The sequence below is a fragment of the Eucyclogobius newberryi genome, unplaced genomic scaffold (genome assembly GCF_026437365.1).
Source record: "Eucyclogobius newberryi isolate DKJ021-1_F unplaced genomic scaffold, fEucNew1.0.hap1 SCAF_18, whole genome shotgun sequence".
Classification (NCBI taxonomy): domain Eukaryota; kingdom Metazoa; phylum Chordata; class Actinopteri; order Gobiiformes; family Gobiidae; genus Eucyclogobius; species Eucyclogobius newberryi.
Window position 1 is genome coordinate 9,017,806 of NW_027315812.1, and position 19,227 is coordinate 9,037,032.

Sequence of the window (19,227 nt, forward strand, 5' to 3'; positions counted from 1 at the left end):
TTTATTGTTTACCATCGTGCATTTATTTCACCCAAGACTATAAATGCCGCTTTTACCTCGGCGCATGCGTAAACGAGATTTGTCGGGACAGCAGCAGGTGCCAACCCGTTTCACATGAGTTTATTGTGCAGAAATATACAATAAATGATATGAAAGCAACACGCATACATGCCAGACAGCCTTATATTACATATGAACGTACACATTAGTTTGTTAAAATGTTTAAAAGGAAAAAAAAAGACAACTGACATGCTCACCAAGCACGACTACATCCGCGCAAAACTACAAACCCGTGCGTTACAGACTGATTTCTCGCTGTTTTGATTGTTTTTATTGACATTTCGGAGAACAAAGAAGCCGTCCACATGTCCCCGTTGCTGGGCCCCATGCGTTTCTCGCCTTCCCATTGGTCAATACTGCGAGAAACTTGTCGAATCAGCGCCGCCCAAATCTAAACCGACGCACGTGATTGGTCCGTACGTTTCGCGCCTCTTGAATGTGCCGCTGCCGTAGTGGGCGGCGAACGCGGCGCTGGATAGCAGTTTTTGAACCTTTGAGCCGAAAAAGATCAAATTTACCACTCTGTTTACATCTGGCAGAGACTAAAACGTTCGGATTTCATGCCTCAACTCTGTCGCCTTTGGAAGACGTCGGGTTCACGCTGGAAAAAGTGCCGCTTGTGCTGATATCTAGCGACAAAAGCCGGTTCCTCGTAAGGAAACTGGGTGCTAGCCGTGGAGCTAACCGGAGCTAATCCTTGACACAAAAGACTAAACCGCTGGCTGTTGTAATTCCTTACTCCTAAACTCTGCATTGGATGAGGACTGCCTTTTCTGAACAGGTAAGGCGAGGTGTCAATGGTGTATTTGTGTGTTTTCATCAGGTTTTTCGAGGTTTAAAATTAGCCGTGGGAGCTCTTTGTTAAAACTGTGTTAGCGCTCGCCGGGCGGTGGTGTTGTGCCAGATTGTGAACCCCGACTCAAAAGTGTTTCAATAAACAAACTGCAAGTGAATTGGAACAAATTAAATGTATGTTTAAATGTAGATGGATCAATTTGACTCATCTGCAGTTAACGTACATAAACGTGAAAAAGAAATGCATTACGCGTGTTTAATGTCATGTTTTCAAGTATAAGTATGTCAAAATTGCACATATTTGGGGCAATAGATGGAGCAGGTTTAAATTGAATACATTTCTTGCTTAATTTTGTTGACATATTAGATGCAGAAAGAAAAAGGTTTAGTTTTTTTTCTAGTATTTGAATAAACTACCTAGACTGGGATGAAAATGGTTAAAAATTCAAAGTTCGCCTCATTTTTAAGTTTGAGGCTTAGAACAGGATATTGACACGTCCTGGTACATTTGTGTTTTAAAATAAAACTCATTCAATAAATCAATCAAAATTGATTCAGGAAGCACTTTTCAAGATTGCCATGGCCATGCAAGTACAGTGTTATGTAACTGTGTTGTTATAACAGGAGTTAAAGTACATTTGACAGGCTAGACTGCACATTCTACTGACATAGTACACATAGTTGCTGGTATATTTAAGATTTTACTAAAGGTTTTGCGTATTTTCCCCCAGTTTGACCATTTTGGTGATGTTTATAATTTTACTTCCTGGTTAGACACGGACAGCAGATATGACAGAGGTAGAGGTAATCCCACAACTTGCCTAGAACCAGACTGTTGCGTTCTAATTTGGCCGCAATGGTTGTCGGGAAATTTTAGGGGGGTGTTCTCAGTTGTACCACGGGGGGTAAACGTCCCGACAACCATTGCGGCCAACTTAGTTACAATACTGTAAACAAGAGCCAAAATCCATATTTATAAACAGTTATAATTTGACAATGATGCCATATAACACCTTTTTTATTTTCTGAAAAATGTGTCACTTGCGTGTAAATTGTCTGTTTTCCCGTCGCTTATTGATGACATCAGAGGGGTTCCGTTTCAAAACTCTGCTCTACTTCCTGTAAATTTCCACCGTCATTTGTCTTCACAGACTGCCACTCGACTGATGTAAAAACTATGATAAGTATTTGCCACAGGTTCTGTCCCACCAAATAAAGTCATAATTAGAAAAACATGAGAACCTGTTACGTGCACTTTAAGTATAAACTACGGATCTTTATCATCTCTGTGGGAGAAACAGAGATGCCCTTACACTGTCCAATATAAATCTATGGATGCAATGGGATTAAATCAAATGATATAGCTTTAGATTAGACAGGGTTGCTCGAGAGCAAGGGTTGCTCTCGAACTGACCTAAATGAAGAAAAAAAAACCTGCCTTTGTGTCTCGCATTACAACAGTTTTATCTTTTACAAAATAACAAATGTTGGGTGTAGTCAGATTTGTTTCCGTGCTCAAACTTGCGTCTCCCTTGGGTTATTTGGTTCTAACCCATGTTTTTATGCCTGAAAATCATTCTTGATCTTGACACTAGGCTTGATTTGACAGTCCTGGCCAACTTTACTCTTTTCACTAAGGTTGAAAATAGTCCAGTTACTACAGCTCAAATATTATTTTACTACAAAAAATAACTTAAAACTTTAGGGGGGAAAAGTACTCTGTAAATATTAACCTCAAAATACTAATCATCTCTGCATTAACATGATTTCAAGTCGATAACGTTACTATTGTGACGGACCCGGCTGTAAATGAAAAGTAGTATTTCTGTGCAAAGCAGTGGTTCTCTTGAGGGCGACAGACGGTCATTTCAGACTCGGGCGGTTGCCATAGAGACGCACTTTAAGAGCTGTGCCACACGTCCGAGCCAAACGATCAGTGAAACGTGTTTTGTCCAGACCGGTCGCACGATTTGCCGCACGTCGACTGATCGTTTTTATCGCGTGCACGTTTTCTTTGCATTTGTAGGATGTAAATACTGTAGGATTTTTGCCACGGAAAACCGACTATGTAACTTACTTCTATGACTAATGATTGTTATTAGGATCTCGTGAGATAAAGCTGTTTATAGATTGTCCAGGTGCAGAAAAAGATCTCCGCTTTAGTTACAAAAGGCAGTGGAACATTATGCTAGAATTACACAATAAAAACTGCACAATTATGTCAAAATCTTGTACTGATACTGAGCATTTGAGTGTTTTTTTTCTGTCAGTTATTTATTCCAGCTCGTGCTTTAAGGCGAGACGCTGCAGGTGAATAGGAAACAATCTTAAATGTATAGTAATGTGAAACACTTGTCGTTTGCTCTCATAACTCGCATATTTATTACATTTTTCATCATGTTTTCATATCAAAATAAGGCATTTTTTGTGTAAAAACAAAATGGCACCTATTTGGGACAGTTCAATCTGAAAAATGGACAGAGCCAGGTTTAAATCTCTTTCTTTGTTCATTTTGTATCACATTAGATCAAACGAACACAGAGGGGAGTTTATTTTTTTATTTTTTTTGTGTGTGAACTAAATCTGACTGAATATTGGAGACTTGTTTTCCCCGGTGTGGTTCTCTGTGCAAAACCAGACGGAGACGGTGGCTTTGGTGTATTTGCTTTACACACGGCCACAAGTCATTTATCATCTTTTTTTTTTTATTTTTTATTTTTTTACCAGTGCAGGGTTTGTTCTGTTTTGTTGTTTTTGGTCTTTTTTCTGGACGCTGAAACACAAAAGTATTTCACTGGAGCGTCATCTCTGGCTGCGATGTCGCCTCAGCCGCCACAATCTTCATTCTTGTTTAACTCTGGTATCTGTAACTTCAAAGATCAGTCCTTTTAAAGTAGCACCTACAATGTCCTATATTATAAATCTACCCACGTGAGTGGATTAAATGAAATAAAAAACGGTTTAGGAGCAGATTAAGTTAGTTCTGCCTGTAACATTGTACATCGAGAAAAGGCTTTGAAGGGATTCTTTGTATTTATGGTTGTTACGTAGTTATTATCACAGCGAGGAGTATATCCCGTCTTTAACTGTAGTACAAGCACCTTTCCCTTTGCGTTATTCTCTGCCACATCACTGACATGCTGTCCCAAGGCAGATGTTGCCACTGCATAATGACAGTGTTTTCTGACTCTGGTCCTGTCCCTGTGCTGCAGCCGGACCATGGTTCTGACGGGGAAACGGTCGGAGAAGGGCCCGGCGTGCTGGAAACGCAGAGTGAAGTCTGAATACACGCGACTGCGGCAGCTCAAACACTCCAGACGAGCGGGCGAGATCAAGGTACCGTACTTTTCGGGCAATACAGCTCCTGCGCAAAAGCCCACGATATTTATGAAGAAAAAATGTCCATATACGGGCCGCACCTGACAATAAACCGCAGGTCCCCACGTTGTAACATAAGATATTTACACACAAACACTGTAGTGATTTGTCTTTTGAACCGGGGGTCTCGCGGCGGGACTAATTAGACACATTTTTCAGTGAATATGAGTAGAATTGTAATAAAACACAGTGTTTTGATGTTTAACAAACAAACACATCAGAGCTGTCCCTTCTGTCCCCTCTGTCCTTGATCACTCTGTGTGAGCTGATTCACCTGTGTCTGTGTCTTCACATCTGGATCATCTGCTCCTGAGCTCGTACTTCTCAAGTGGGCGTTACCTTGTAACATAAGATATTTACACAAATATGGTCTATGGTAGTGATGCACATGTTTGCTTTTGACATACGAGTCTGGCCATGAAAGTTTCATTTTAATGCTTCAGATTGCTTTATATCACATGTCCGCGCTCCATGTGTGTCTTTGCGTTTTGCCACATCTAGATTCACTTTCTCATCAGACTCATTTCTGTGAATTTGGGGTCTGATTGTAATAAAACACACAGCCGAGGAAAACGCCCCAGGAAGGGCTCATTAAAAGTAAAAATAAGAAAAAGTGATGTTCATTTTATAGATATTTCACATTTGTTCCACGTGAGCTCCTTTAGACACGGGTTTCCACGTCTTAACAGCAGTTTGGTGAAATGTGTTTCCATGCGTCGTTACACCCTTTATATTACTTCTTAATTATTTACTCTAAAAATTGAGCCAATTGACCCAATAAACTACAAACACGAATAATAAGTAATACGTTTTTCACGACTCCTGCTGTAGAATCGAGCTCACGCGTTTCACCTTGACGTTCCTTTTCCCCCTCTTACGCTGTGCTGTTTTCAGAGCATGTTCAGCTCAAACCGTGTGAGGATAAGCGGGCGGACTGAGCTTCTGAACGAGGAGTGGAAGACGAGGCGCATTCAGCCGGTTCACATCATGACGTCCGTGAGCTCGCTTCGTGGAACCAGAGAGGTACGGCTCAAGGACGCTGCTCGTGTGCACAAAGAATGCTTTCATTCTGCAATCAAACCTGTGCGTCTGGTTTTTTCAAATGTGTTTTGCTTTGGTTTTTGAGGCAGTTGTGTGTTCAGGACGTTCCAAATTGGACATTGTACCCCAGGGCTGGGTATTGCCTAGTACCTCGCGATACAGCACATATCCTGATACAGGGTCCACGAGACGATACGCGCCCCGATTCATGGATATTCCCTAAAACCGTTGTTTAAGTTGACTAGAATTATGTGTTGAATAAGTCGAATAAGAAAATGCAGTAGAATTTCATGTTCACTGTCCTCAAGATCAGAGTACAACTGTCCCATGATCATGTCACATGTTCATCTCCTCAGACTCGACAGGCTGTATGTTCAGAAGTGTAGGTCTCGGGCATTTCTAATGACTTTACGTTGTTTAAAAGTATCTCAATATGCATCTCTGTATCGACGCACATATTGTCGAAGTCCATTACGTCCGTCACATGTTGAAAATGAAGGGACTAAAGCTGTCAATCGATTTTTAAAAACTTATCAGCTCGAGATCTCCAGTTTCCATCGCAGTCAAACCATGATTCATGCGAACGTGTTCAGTTCACTGTGACAGCCCTAGTTTTAATACATTAAAACAAATATCAAGACTATTCGTAATCTCTCATTCTGACATGACATTGTGACGTATATTTGCAAATCAAGCTGTTTTTATTTGTCAGATAATCACATTTGTGTAATTTTGACGAGCTTCAACACTTTACTAGATGCAAGTATAAATATGTAAAAAAGGATGTTAAATACGTGAGATGGAGTAATATAATGCAACGAAGAACAAACTACATTTTACATTTACATTATGATGCATTTAAAAGACTATTTTCAGCATTGGCCTTTAACATTATGATTGCTCTATGAAGCCCAGAACACTCGCGTTTATAAATTGTTTAAGACTCAAAAATCCGAGTCAACAAGCACAGACTTGTGGCAAATTAAGAATTTTAAGTCAAAACTGAGCGTGTGTTATTTTGTAAAATGTGGACAGACTACACAGGAAGTAAAAGGATAAACATGAAACGAATTGTCAAACTGTAAAAATCCCATCTCCCTCTGAGTCTTCTCTTCTTCTCTTCTATATAAATGACCTCTCGTGTCTGGTCTGTGTTGCGGTCAGTGCACGGTGGACAGCGCCTTCTCGGAGTTCCCGCGGCAGGTGATCCCCCTGAAGACTCTGAACGCCGTGGCCTCGGTCCCCGTCATGTACTCGTGGTCCCCGCTGCAGCAGAACTTCATGGTAACGATCGCAAAAACGCGCCTGCGAACTCTACTCGGAACCACTTATCCCGCCGCCGCCGTCACCGCACGTTTCTCCCTTTTCCTTTTAAGGTGGAGGACGAGACGGTGCTCCACAACATCCCGTACATGGGCGACGAGATCCTGGACCAGGACGGGACCTTCATCGAGGAGCTGATCAAGAACTACGACGGGAAAGTCCATGGGGACCGAGGTGAGAGACGGGGGGAGCCTTTTTTATGTCCTCGCCGCTCTGTTTTTGCATATTTGTGTGTGATATCTGGGTCTACTGCATATTGTATTCACACAGACGAACTACCGCCAATCAGAAGTGACAGTAAGATGTTTTCTGTCACTTTGTCTGTCTGTGCTGCCTCTGGAAGCTTTGTGTCCGACATGGTTTGACTGCCAATTCTGCAAACGCTTTGGTCAAACCTACGGTGGACAGAAAATGACACATTTATACATGCATACTGGCAATTTGAAAGCAAAAATAAGCTTGTTTTTGCATTTCTGTATTGATTTATGCGCATATTTAATTTGACAACTTTTTTTGTTTGGATGAATTAATCTTTAACCATATTCATTTCCACATTTACTTTATTCTGCATTTATTTTATTTCTGTTTCTTTTTCCACTTGTTTCTGTCTCGCTTGTAAAATGTAGATGTAAATGAGTGGGCGGGGCTTGTTGTGATTGACGGGACTTTGGGACGCCTCTTCTTCCTGTTTGTGTTCAGGAGCCGCTTCTGTTTGACAAATACTGCCACTGCAACTCCTACTGGTGCTAGTGGAAAAAGTGAAAGAAATAAATGCATTTAAAAAAGAAACGTGGAAAGAAATGCTCGTAAAAATAAATACATGGATAAATTTGGAAATAAATACATTTAGTAAAAATACATGTAAAAATATATAATTGTAGATTTGAATACATGTAAAAGAAATAAATGTAATAAATAGAAAGAAAAAATTTAAAATACATGTGGAAATAAAAAAATGTAATAAGCAACACGGAAATGTTAAACAAAGCTTATTTATGCCTTTCACTGGCCATTATGATTGCATTAATGTATAAATGTATGAATTTAAAAATGTTTTATTATTCACCTTTCTTTTATTTGCTTATTTCCCATTATTTCATGTTTGGTCCTCCATATAAAACAGCCAAACACGTCTTTAGTGCAAATATAACTTTGGCCTGTCAGCAAATTATAAAGAACTACAGAAAATATCAATATAAATTATAATATTGAAACTACTTTATGCCACTGACTTAAAGGCGCAATGGACGATTTTTCGGCGATTTGAGAACGCAGGCGTAAGTGCACATGCCACTCCCCCGTGCAGACTGATACAACACACACGTGCGTTTGTTTATTAGCGCAACGGATCGCATCACATCTCTCGTAGATTTCCGTCTTCTTCTGCGTCAGCTCAAACTGTCTTTCTCCGTCTTCATTTTGTCCCCTACACTGAGGGAACTATATTACGATAGACCAATGCGCTTAGACACGCCAAAATGTGGGGACGAGCCACACATGGCTACAGGTGAGCGGTAGGTGCGTTTTATGATTGATACGTGGCAGGACTAATCGGCAGTCCACGCCACGAGGAAATAAGACTCAGATTTGAGCCAAAAAAAATCGGCCATTCAACCTTTAAGTAGGCCACAGTAAATTCATATTTATCATTGTTACATCTCTTTGTTCTATTACGAGGGCTGAATGATTTGGGAAAATAACTGATTGCGACTTCTCTGACTGCGATTACGATTGTCATTTATGTTTTGATGGAGGATTCTGTTAAGTTCAGATTTTAAACACGTTTTGAGAGAAGTCTGAACTGCTAAACTAATCCAAGGAACACATGCATCTCCAAACATGTTAAAGAGATCTAAACTATAGCGTTTTTCCTTTTTTTTTAATGTAATACGACTGTATATTTTGTTGTTTGCAAAGGAAAGTATTACTGTCTTACTGTGAGCGACGTCGCCTCTTCAAAGATCTCACCTGGAACTTGTCCTGGTCTAAGATGTTTCTGCTTTGCCCATAATGTAATGATCTTCCTGGAGACGAGCAAGTGCAAGACTCTTCACCAGAAAAGTCACACCATGCACTTCTAAGACCGCATCAATAATGTTGTCCCTTTGGCTCTCGGACATCTTCAAACCTCGTGCCACATCTGAGCCGCTTTTCATTCCGTTCCAGAGTGCGGCTTCATAAACGACGAGATCTTTGTGGAGCTGGTGTCGGCGTTGTCTCAATACAGCGACAACGAGGACGACGACGAAGAGGACGACGGGGCGGAGGGCGACCTGTATGACGGGAAAGAGCGGCCCGAGGAGCCCAGGGCCAACCACGAGGGTGCGCGCTTTAGAGGCGGGGCTTCTGCTGCTGGTTCTTTACAGCGTGTTCTTATATTGTTGTGTTGTGTGTGTGTGTGACCAGGTCGGACCAATAACAACGTCTCCAAGAAGATTCCGTCCGACAAGATTTTCGAGGCGATTTCCTCCATGTTTCCTGACAAAGGGTCGATCGAGGAGCTCAAGGAGAAGTGAGTGCACGAGTCGAGTCCTGACGCACTTGTTCTAGATTATTCTTCAGACTTTTGGGCCTGGGAATCGACTCTTAAGGAGCTTGAGTTTTCTACATTGGAAACGAGGATATAAATACTCTTATCACCCCTCATTTTGATTTATTGCGCTGCGGCCTGTGCCTGAACTCTGGGTTCAATATGGCGCCACCTGGAATGTAGTACACAAGTTAAAGAGGACATATTCTGTCTAATGTACTTGTGCGACCTTTTAATTCACGCATGTTTGAGTTAATCTTGTCATTGAGGCTCGAGTGCTCTGAAAACCGACTCATGACTGATTTGAACTCGCATCACACTTAACTCTTTGCCCGCCACCCTAAGAACTTAATCATATCACGTGATGGGGTCACTCTGACGCACATGACCATCCGCGAGCAGAACTGTGGATGCCGTAACATGGCAACGTCAGGCTCATACGCCGTGTGTGAATTAGTCCTGGATTAGAAGAGCCTGGTACTCACAGAACAGTACAGCACAACTACAGGCTGTACACGAGGATAGAAGCAAGTTTTTTGTAAGAGGAATTCAAATGGGCCTAATATGAAATAATATTATATAAAGACAATGAACAAAATTAATAACGACGGTCTATGTGTATTTAATACTTACCACCTTTTAAGAAAGCCTAATTTGTCACTTTTAACCCTAGAGTAACAGTATTGTGTCTGTTGCGTACTCGTCCCGTCCCTGACCCGGTCGTCTGTGTGGCAGGTACAAGGAGCTGACCGAGCAGAAGGTTCCCGGGACCCTTCCCCCAGAATGCACCCCGAACATCGATGGCCCCAACGCCCGATCGGTCCAGCGCGAGCAGAGCCTCCACTCCTTTCACACGCTGTTCTGCAGGCGCTGCTTCAAATACGACTGCTTCCTGCACCGTACGTACTTCATAATAATGCCACTAACACTGCTGCGAATACTCTCATTCTATCACTGTTACTATTGAATCAGAGGGATGAACTAAAGTCTATTTAATCATCTAGATCTACTTTTTACCTAGTTTACTTATACCAGAGATAACGTTAAATGGTTCATTCTGTGTCGTTCATTTCCAAACGTGGGTAGAACTCGGTTACGTTTACTTGAGTAACTTTTTGATACTTCTCCTATATTTGAATGCATCCTTTTGACCCCGTTTTGCTTTTCTGTTTTTAGCTTTTCACGCGACTCCAAACACCTACAAAAGGAAAAACCTGGAGAATTTGGTGGACTCTAAACCGTGCGGCATCGACTGCTACATGTATCTGGTGCAGGTCTGTTTTCACTCATTTCACATTGTACACTTTTTCGTTGTCCGGGGGGGGGTACCGTATTTTCCGGATTATAAGTCTCACCAGCCAAAAAATGCATAATAGAGAAGAAATAGAGGATGAAATGCTGTTGCAAGTGTGAAAATAACAAATAATATTGCATATAAGTCGCTTTGAAGTATAAGTATGTAAGTTGCACCCTGGCGAAAACTATGAAAAAGAGTGCGACTTATAGTTAGGAAAATACGGTAAATATAATGGGAATCACCTGCATAATCTTAAGTGTAGTTTATTTAAATATTGATCCTGCTCTTTATAAATATGTGCACATTAAGATGCTGTGGTCATGTTTGGCTGGTAGATTCTCGTCTGATTGGTCAAAGAGCAGAACCGGTCGAACTCCTAATTTCACGATTTTGCAGTTTTTTACATTGTCAATGATTTTAAAAACGCAAATAAATCAAATTAATTCCAATGGTTGCCTGTCGTACAAACATGCTTAAATTTTCTCTGCGCTTGTTTGTGTTGCAGGACGGGATGGTGAGGGAGTACGCCGCCGGAGTCGTGGGCGAGAGGGTAAAGACTCCGTCCAAACGCAGCACGGGCCGTCGCCGCGGCCGCCCTCACAGCAACAGTCGCCCCGGCACCCCCACAGTCTCCTCGGAAACCAAAGACACGGACAGCGACCGCGAGGGCAGCCGCGATGACGAGCGAGAGCTGGGCGGTAGAGAGGAGGAGGGCGGAGGAACGGAGGGAGAGCGAGAGGCCGAAGAGGACGACAAGAAGGACGACATCAGCAGCAGCTCAGGTAAAGGCCGAGAGCAACCGCTAAACTACAACAGAACAACGACAGCAGCAGCTCAGGTAAAGACTGAGAGCAACCGCTAAACTACAACAGAACAACGACAGCAGCAGCTCAGGTAAAGATCAAGAGCAACCGCTAAACTACAACAGAACAACGACAGCAGCAGCTCAGGTAAAGATCAAGAGCAACCGCTAAACTACAACAGAACAACGACAGCAGCAGCTCAGTTAAAGACTGAGAGCAACCGCTAAACTACAACAGAACAACGACAGCAGCAGCTCAGGTAAAGACCAAGAGCAACCGCTAAACTACAACAGAACAACGACAGCAGCAGCTCAGTTAAAGACCGAGCGCAACCGCTAAACTACACAAACTACAACAGAACAACGACAGCAGCAGCTCAGGTAAAGACCGAGAGCAACCGCTAAACTACAACAGAACAACGACAGCAGCAGCTCAGGTAAAGACTGAGCGCAACCGCTAAACTACAACAGAACAACGACAGCAGCAGCTCAGGTAAAGACCAAGAGAAACCGCTAAACTACAACAGAACAACGACAGCAGCAGCTCAGGTAAAGATCAAGAGCAACCGCTAAACTACAACAGAACAACGACAGCAGCAGCTCAGTTAAAGACCGAGCGCAACCGCTAAACTACACAAACTACAACAGAACAACGACAGCAGCAGCTCAGGTAAAGACCGAGCGCAACCGCTAAACTACAACAGAACAACGACAGCAGCAGCTCAGGTAAAGACTGAGCGCAACCGCTAAACTACAACAGAACAACGACAGCAGCAGCTCAGGTAAAGACCAAGAGCAACCGTTAAACTACAACAGAACAACGACAGCAGCAGCTCAGTTAAAGACCGAGCGCAACCGCTAAACTACACAAACTACAACAGAACAACGACAGCAGCAGCTCAGGTAAAGACCGAGCGCAACCGCTAAACTACACAAACTACAACAGAACAACGACAGCAGCAGCTCAGGTAAAGACTGAGCGCAACCGCTAAACTACAACAGAACAACGACAGCAGCAGCTCAGGTAAAGACCAAGAGCAACCGTTAAACTACAACAGAACAACGACAGCAGCAGCTCAGTTAAAGACCGAGCGCAACCGCTAAACTACACAAACTACAACAGAACAACGACAGCAGCAGCTCAGGTAAAGACCGAGCGCAACCGCTAAACTACACAAACTACAACAGAACAACGACAGCAGCAGCTCACGTAAAGACCGAGAGCAACCGCTAAACTACACAAACTACAACAGAACGACAGCAGCAGCTCAGACCAAGGACACGGTGACAGTTTGCACCTCTGTGTCGCCTGGCAACACCGCTCAAAGTATTCTTGTTTGGTTGTCTACTCCAGAGGGGAACTCGCGGTGCCAGACCCCGGTGAAGCTGAAGCTGGTGGAGCCCGAGGCCGTGGACTGGACCGGCGCCGAGGCGTCGCTGTTCAGAGTCCTCATCGGGACGTACTACGACAACTACTGCGCCATCGCCCGCCTCATCAGCACCAAGACGTGCCGACAGGTCAGAGCAGCGTTCCACCGACCACGACGTGCGGCCGTGAATTGTGTTAAATGGGCACGGGTGAGACGTTGGCACCATTCTCTCTGCTCATGTGGCATTCGTGTGTGCATAAAACTACCGTATTTTCCAGACAATAAGTCACACCAGAGTATAAGTCGCACCAGCCAAAAGAGGGAAAAAAACATATATAAGTCGCACTAGAGTATGAAATGCAGTTGCAAGTGTGAAAATAACAAATAATATCACATAAGTCGCTCCGGAGTAGAAGTGTATAAGTATAAATATAAGTTGCACCCCGATCAAAACTATGAAAAAAGGTGCGACTTATAGTCCAGAAAATACAGTAGTCTTTTTCCAACAGAAACGGAAGCGCAATTGGGCTAAAATATTGCTTATATGTAAACAATCATGTAACCAGTTATGTTATATTCTAGATGTATTAGATTATTTTAGTAGTCAAGTATTTCTACTTTTTAAATGCATTAGAAACCAAATAAAGTTTCAAATATGAAGGCTTATGGAGAATATCTACAAATCAAAATACAACTACGATATGAATTTATTTGTGAGCCGATACCAATATCCGATATTTGCCTTGCTGCCGTTGCCAATTTTTGCCGTATTTTAGTTTTTTTTAAATCCACAGCGAGGCCCACAAATCATCAAGTAACATTTGATTTGCACTCTTCTGTTCCGCTCGACTCCTCAGGTTTACGAGTTCCGGGTGAAGGAGTCGAGCATAATCGCTCGCGCTCCGACTGAGGACGAAGACACGCCCCCCAGGAAAAAGAAACGGAAGCACCGCCTCTGGGCCACGCACTGCCGGAAGATCCAGCTCAAGAAAGGTCTCAAACTATGTAAACCCTTTACTAAACCCAACGTTAACCAGAGCCAGAGGGGTGAACGGCGCGCAGGCTTTACTGTGTTTCCTTTTCCTCTGCTCAGATGGCTCGTCCAATCACGTGTACAACTACCAGCCGTGTGACCACCCCCGGCAGCCGTGCGACTCGTCCTGCCCCTGCGTCACCGCCCAGAACTTCTGCGAGAAGTTCTGCCAGTGCAGCTCCGAGTGTGAGTGGGAAAACCAGATTAAATGACTATTAATCAACTAAATGTGACTAAAAAAAATTACAATTGTTACCTGGACTATGCAAATGTCAACAGACCTTTTTTATAACAAAGACGGCAACATTAGTGAAGCAATAATGCAAAAATATTCTCGATCTAGAAGCTTTCATCCACCATATTTCTACCCTTTTATTTGGCTGATAACGGAGATTTTATAGTTGTGGTGCGAGTTGAAGTGTCCTTTAGCTCCCCCTGCTATTAGCAAACGAGCTGGCTTAGCGCTCCACAGTCGGAACGGCAACGGAGAAACTGCTTTCGGTTTCCATTTTGCCGTGTAAAGTTAATTTGAGTGAAACGATATCTCCGGGGATTAAAATTAGGTAAACACATTAGCAGTGCGGTCGGGAAACTAGGCCTGTGAGCTGTGTTTTTTTAGTTTCCACGAGCCCTGGAAAACCTGGGAAATAATCCGGCTCGAAAATGAGACAAGGTCTAAATGCGGCCCTGAGACCAATTATTGTTGGTCTTCCTGCTAAGTTGGTCCAAGCAACAAAAAGTAGTCCTTTTTTTACTGTAAAATTGGAAACCTGATGTTATACCGACCTAATATTAGTGTTCCAAGGCTTATTAAAGGTATCGAAACAACAATGTCAAAAGCAAAATTTCGAATGGTTCACTTAATAATTCAGCACATTCAAGTTTCAAAATACGGCCCTCGGTGAAAAAAGGTTGGACACTCCTGACCTACGGGAAAAGTTGGCCTTCCGACTACCACGAGATTCAAACCATGTCTAAATGAGAACAATTTTAGGTCCAAACAATGTCTCCACTCTTATGGGCTAAACCAGGACTAACCCAAACAATGACATGAATGTAGATTAAATTGACTCTAAATTCCACAATTCAACGCTTACGACCTGAAAGAGCTCGCTCACCACTGCTGCAGTTTGAGAAGCACTATTGTATGTCCTTGAAAATGCCTCGACTCTTTGCCTCAATGCATTGTTGAACTGCAGGAAATGACAGCTCTTATTGTGTTAAGTTTTTTGGGGGTAGAAGGACCCCCCGAACCCCCTTCACCTCTTTATCTGACCTGCAGCACGTGACCTTTATCACATTATACGCTCCTTATTTTACATTGTTAGAAGTGCAACATTAGTACAATAGAGCAGGTAATGTTTTTGTAGACGTCCTGTTGAGTGAGTCTTGCGTGTTTAATCTTCTCGAAGGCCTTTTAGGACTCGCATTTGAATGACGGCGACTCAAACGTGCTTTTGTCGCCGCCCGCAGGTCAGAACCGTTTCCCGGGCTGCCGCTGCAAGGCCCAGTGCAACACCAAGCAGTGCCCGTGCTACCTGGCCGTGCGCGAGTGCGACCCGGACCTGTGCCTCACCTGCGGGGCGGCCGAGCACTGGGACAGCAAGAACGTGTCCTGCAAGAACTGCTCCATCCAGAGAGGCGCCAAGAAGGTAAAGACCTCTTTCACACGCATTAGTCCCGAATGGAGACGAGAAAACGTGCTACTCCGTTACAAAAGATTCACAAAATGTAGAATTTGAGGTAATAAATCTACAGAGTGGAAACACTATGGTAAGGGACGTTTGTGTACGTTTTCGTCAGGGAAAACCTAAAAATCCACGTATTGTCAAAATGCTTACATATATATTGTAATTGTAAAAAAAAAAAAAAACATTTGTAAATGTGTTCAAACCAGGCTCTGATTTCATTCCCCTGTTTTAATTTGACAAAACTACAGTCATCAAGTTTACAGTAGTTTCCGGACTATAAGTCACACTGGAGTATAAGTCGCATTTTGGAGGGAAATGTGCTTGATAAAATCCCAGACCAAGAACAGACATTTAATCTTGAAATGCAGTTTAAAATAATAACAGATTAGAGAACATGGTGAATAGGTGTACGTATGCTAACGCTAACACCTTCAGCTACATGAGGCACAGACAGAACTGTGGTAAGTGTCTGGTATGTTAACGTAACATATGAACAGTTATTCAGATAACTATAGCATAAAGAACATGCTAACAAGTTTACCAAAGCATCAGTTTTACCCCAAATCACTAAATCCACTGAATTCTTCTTCCTCTGTGTCACTTCTAAACAACTCCACGAAGTACAGATTCTTCTTCTGCATCGCTTAGAGCCTAGAGCGCCCTCTTGTGTGTGTGAAAATAACAAACAAAATGATATAATAATGTCGCTCCAGACTTGAAATCGGCCAAACTATGAAAAAAGCCACTTATAGTCCAGAAAATATGACAATCCTCAAGTTTCTCCATTGAAATCACATTATTTTCCACATTTCAATCTGGAATTCATAACGTTTTTACTGACGGCAGAGCAGAATAAGAGTTTACAAAGTGTGTTTTCCTTTTGCTTCACATTGTGTTTGTTCCCAGCACCTGCTCCTCGCTCCTTCAGACGTGGCCGGCTGGGGAATCTTCATCAAAGAACCGGTGCAGAAAAACGAGTTCATCTCAGAATACTGTGGCGAGGTGAGCGCGAGAACGACGCCCGCTTAAGACCCGGAAGCACAAGCGCAAACTTGACCTTCTCGCCGTCTTTCAGATCATTTCTCAGGACGAGGCCGATCGCAGAGGAAAGGTCTACGACAAATACATGTGCAGCTTCCTCTTCAACCTCAACAATGGTAAACGCACACGGCCAAACGCAGCAACGCGCCAAACAACTGTACACGGTTCTGACTGTGTTGAACGTCTTTAATCCTTTTTTAGATTTTGTTGTCGACGCCACGAGGAAAGGCAACAAGATCCGCTTTGCAAATCATTCTGTGAACCCAAACTGCTATGCAAAAGGTGAGGGTCGCGCGCCGTTCCGTTTCAGAATGTGTCGTTTGAAATCGTCTTTTTCACGGCGTTTTCCTTTTCTGCGTTTTGTGCGTGTTCGCAGTGATGATGGTCAACGGCGATCACCGGATAGGAATCTTCGCCAAAAGAGCGATTCAGACCGGAGAGGAGCTGTTCTTCGATTACAGGTTTGAACTAAATAAAACAAACTGCTGATTTAACCACACACACTGTCTCATCGGTCTGGGAAGAACCACAACGATACATGTTATAATCAATATTTACTATCAATTTACAGCAGTATTTTGTTGTTTAAACCATCACATGCAGATTCTGTTTATGAAATACACTTATGAAAGACACATATTATGCTAAATTGATTGTTTTGAGCTTTTAACCCTGTTCTAACTTGTCAAAAACATGCCTAGAGTAGCATTTAGCTTCATTCTCACTAGTTTGTTGAATCCCGTTTGAAAATCCTCTCCCCTACGAGCGTCAAAAACACTCCGTTCTGAATCTCCTCGGTAACTGACGCTTCCTCCATCTGTGACGTGGCTCTGAGAATTGTTTCTGCTGTTCATAAAGTCCATAAATCATGTTCTGAGCGTTTCTCCGGTCTAATCATGATCTGTACAACTGCGCGCTGAGACCAGGACGTCTGAGGCGAGCTAGAAATGTTTTTTAAACTGTGTAATTCCGTCTGCGGACAGTAGATAGAGCTAAAACCCACTCGACTCAAACACCATCTTTTTATTTGAAAGTTTACCATGTGACCTTTTCAACAAGAACATTTTCAATCATAGCATTTGTTTCTTATAAACTACATACTCCTTTGGATGCCTCCCCGTCTTTATATTTTATTTTGAACTCATTTGTTCAGTCTTGTCTTGTTTGTTCTTGTTTTATGTTTAAAGAAATAAAAAAAATAATTTAAATAAACTACCGGTACTCAATATTTAGACTTCCTTCAACTCAACATTCTGGACTTTATAAAAGATTGCTGACTGCATTACGTAAAGAAGTTGGCTTTTTCTAAATGTGCAACAAACAAACAAATTAGCTCATTTTCCGAGTTTAAACATGCAAATCTGCCGGGAAATTGTGTGCGGGAAAAACCCTGACACAAATTATTTTTTGGTCTCTAACTTTTCCCTCTTCTGTTCCCAGGTACAGCCAGGCCGACGCCCTCAAGTACGTCGGCATCGAGCGCGAATCGGAAATCGCCTGAAAATCTACCTCTGACTCGCAGGCCTTACCCTCACCACAAACTCAAAGAAAATCAGGAAAAACACTGCCACTGTTTGTACTTTTTATCGTTAAGTGGGATTATTTCGCTAAACTCCGATGGACTTTCAACACGTTTTTTACTCGAACACCAAACCAAGTCTTTTTAGTTCAAACTTCAGGGACCAACCTCCGCCACCAGCTGTTTTTCACACAATCAACTTTTTAATGTCAAATTGCTGCCATGAATTAATTTAAAGATAATTTGGGGAGCTTCAATGCAGAATAATGTCATCAAAGTACCAGCAAAACATTTGATGCCTTGAGAAATTGTGACTAATGGTGCGAAATTTCTAAATAAACTAAATATTTGACTTTTTGTTAATTTTATCTATTTTAATGGGAAAAGGTCACGGCCTTAAAACATGTTTTTTCTTTGTTGGTTTTGTTTTGAGATTTTACAATAAATGAATATACAAACTGCACCTCTATTTGAACGCTCTTCTTCAGCCCATGTCCAGATGATGCTTTACTACCGTATTTCCTAGACTATAAGTCGCACCACCCAAAAAATGCATAATGGAGAAGAAAAAAAACATATATAAGTCGCACCGGAGTATAAGTCAGCCAATATAGTCCGGAAAATACGGTATTTATGATCCTTCAGCATCCCTCTGCTGAGTCTTCTGCTTCCACTGGACGGGCCTCACATACTAGTATTTATAGTAGTTAGTAACTGTTGCCTGCAGTTGATTTCAATGTCAATACTGGCTAAAATGGGCCAATTCATCATAAATTACCACTTAAAATGATTGTCTAAGATTTGACAAGTGGTTTATTCCTTTTTGGAACAGGGAGTGTTACCAAAGTATCAATATTTTCACTGATTCATCACTTCGGTATCAACACTTTCACAAGGGGTCACAAAGATTTGATACTGGCCACACTAATTTGCCCTCTGTGTCCAGTATGTAAAGAGTTTTAACTTTAGACTGGGCCGTAGTGTCACTGTTATTGCCCATATTTTCAAGATTCCATTTCTGACGCACAAGAACACTGAGAAAGTCCTTAAAATCTGAATATTTGTTCAGACCCGAAGAGAGGTCCTCGGTGCTCTCTCCATCACAAAGCACACCTAAAGTATTTAATTGCACATGTCATTACTGCTGAATCACACTGCAACAGAATATCTACCAGTAGTGTTGGCAAATTTAAGCAGGTGATTCACGAGAATGTGACGAGACTTGATACTATAATCTCATAATAGACTAAAACAATAAATTATGCAAATATTGATACTAATTAACATAATTTGCACATGGCGAGGCATCACTTGCAGACATGTTTTGGCCGTGTCATCATTGCTTTG

The 19,227-nt window shown here is 42.3% G+C and overlaps 2 protein-coding genes across 3 annotated transcripts in view; both read left to right on the forward strand.

The window, feature by feature from the left end:
* LOC140364375 (eukaryotic translation initiation factor 5A-1-like) overlaps positions 1 to 8,845 on the forward strand; it is a 143,776-nt gene extending 134,931 nt beyond the window's left edge. Inside the window, exon 6 of the mRNA XM_072450481.1 lies at positions 8,835 to 8,845. The gene's annotated coding sequence lies outside the window, so the exon portion shown is untranslated. The remainder of the gene's footprint in view (positions 1 to 8,834) is intronic.
* On the forward strand, positions 481 to 18,341 carry ezh2 (enhancer of zeste 2 polycomb repressive complex 2 subunit). 2 transcript variants are annotated; one of them, XM_072450473.1, is made up of 19 exons: positions 481 to 841; positions 4,068 to 4,191; positions 5,128 to 5,256; positions 6,439 to 6,558; positions 6,651 to 6,771; positions 8,764 to 8,919; positions 9,004 to 9,109; positions 9,863 to 10,026; positions 10,304 to 10,401; positions 10,930 to 11,206; positions 12,581 to 12,744; positions 13,454 to 13,601; positions 13,690 to 13,815; positions 15,103 to 15,281; positions 16,227 to 16,322; positions 16,396 to 16,477; positions 16,563 to 16,643; positions 16,738 to 16,822; positions 17,802 to 18,341. In XM_072450473.1, the coding sequence occupies exons 2-19, from the start codon at positions 4,075 to 4,077 to the stop codon at positions 17,860 to 17,862; spliced, it is 2,310 nt and encodes a 769-aa protein (XP_072306574.1). In that variant the 5' UTR covers positions 481 to 841; positions 4,068 to 4,074; the 3' UTR covers positions 17,863 to 18,341. The 2 variants fall into 2 exon arrangements, with proteins under 2 accessions (XP_072306574.1, XP_072306575.1); XM_072450474.1 differs by having other exon boundaries at positions 482 to 841; positions 13,454 to 13,589.
* Positions 18,342 to 19,227: the final 886 nt, after the last annotated feature.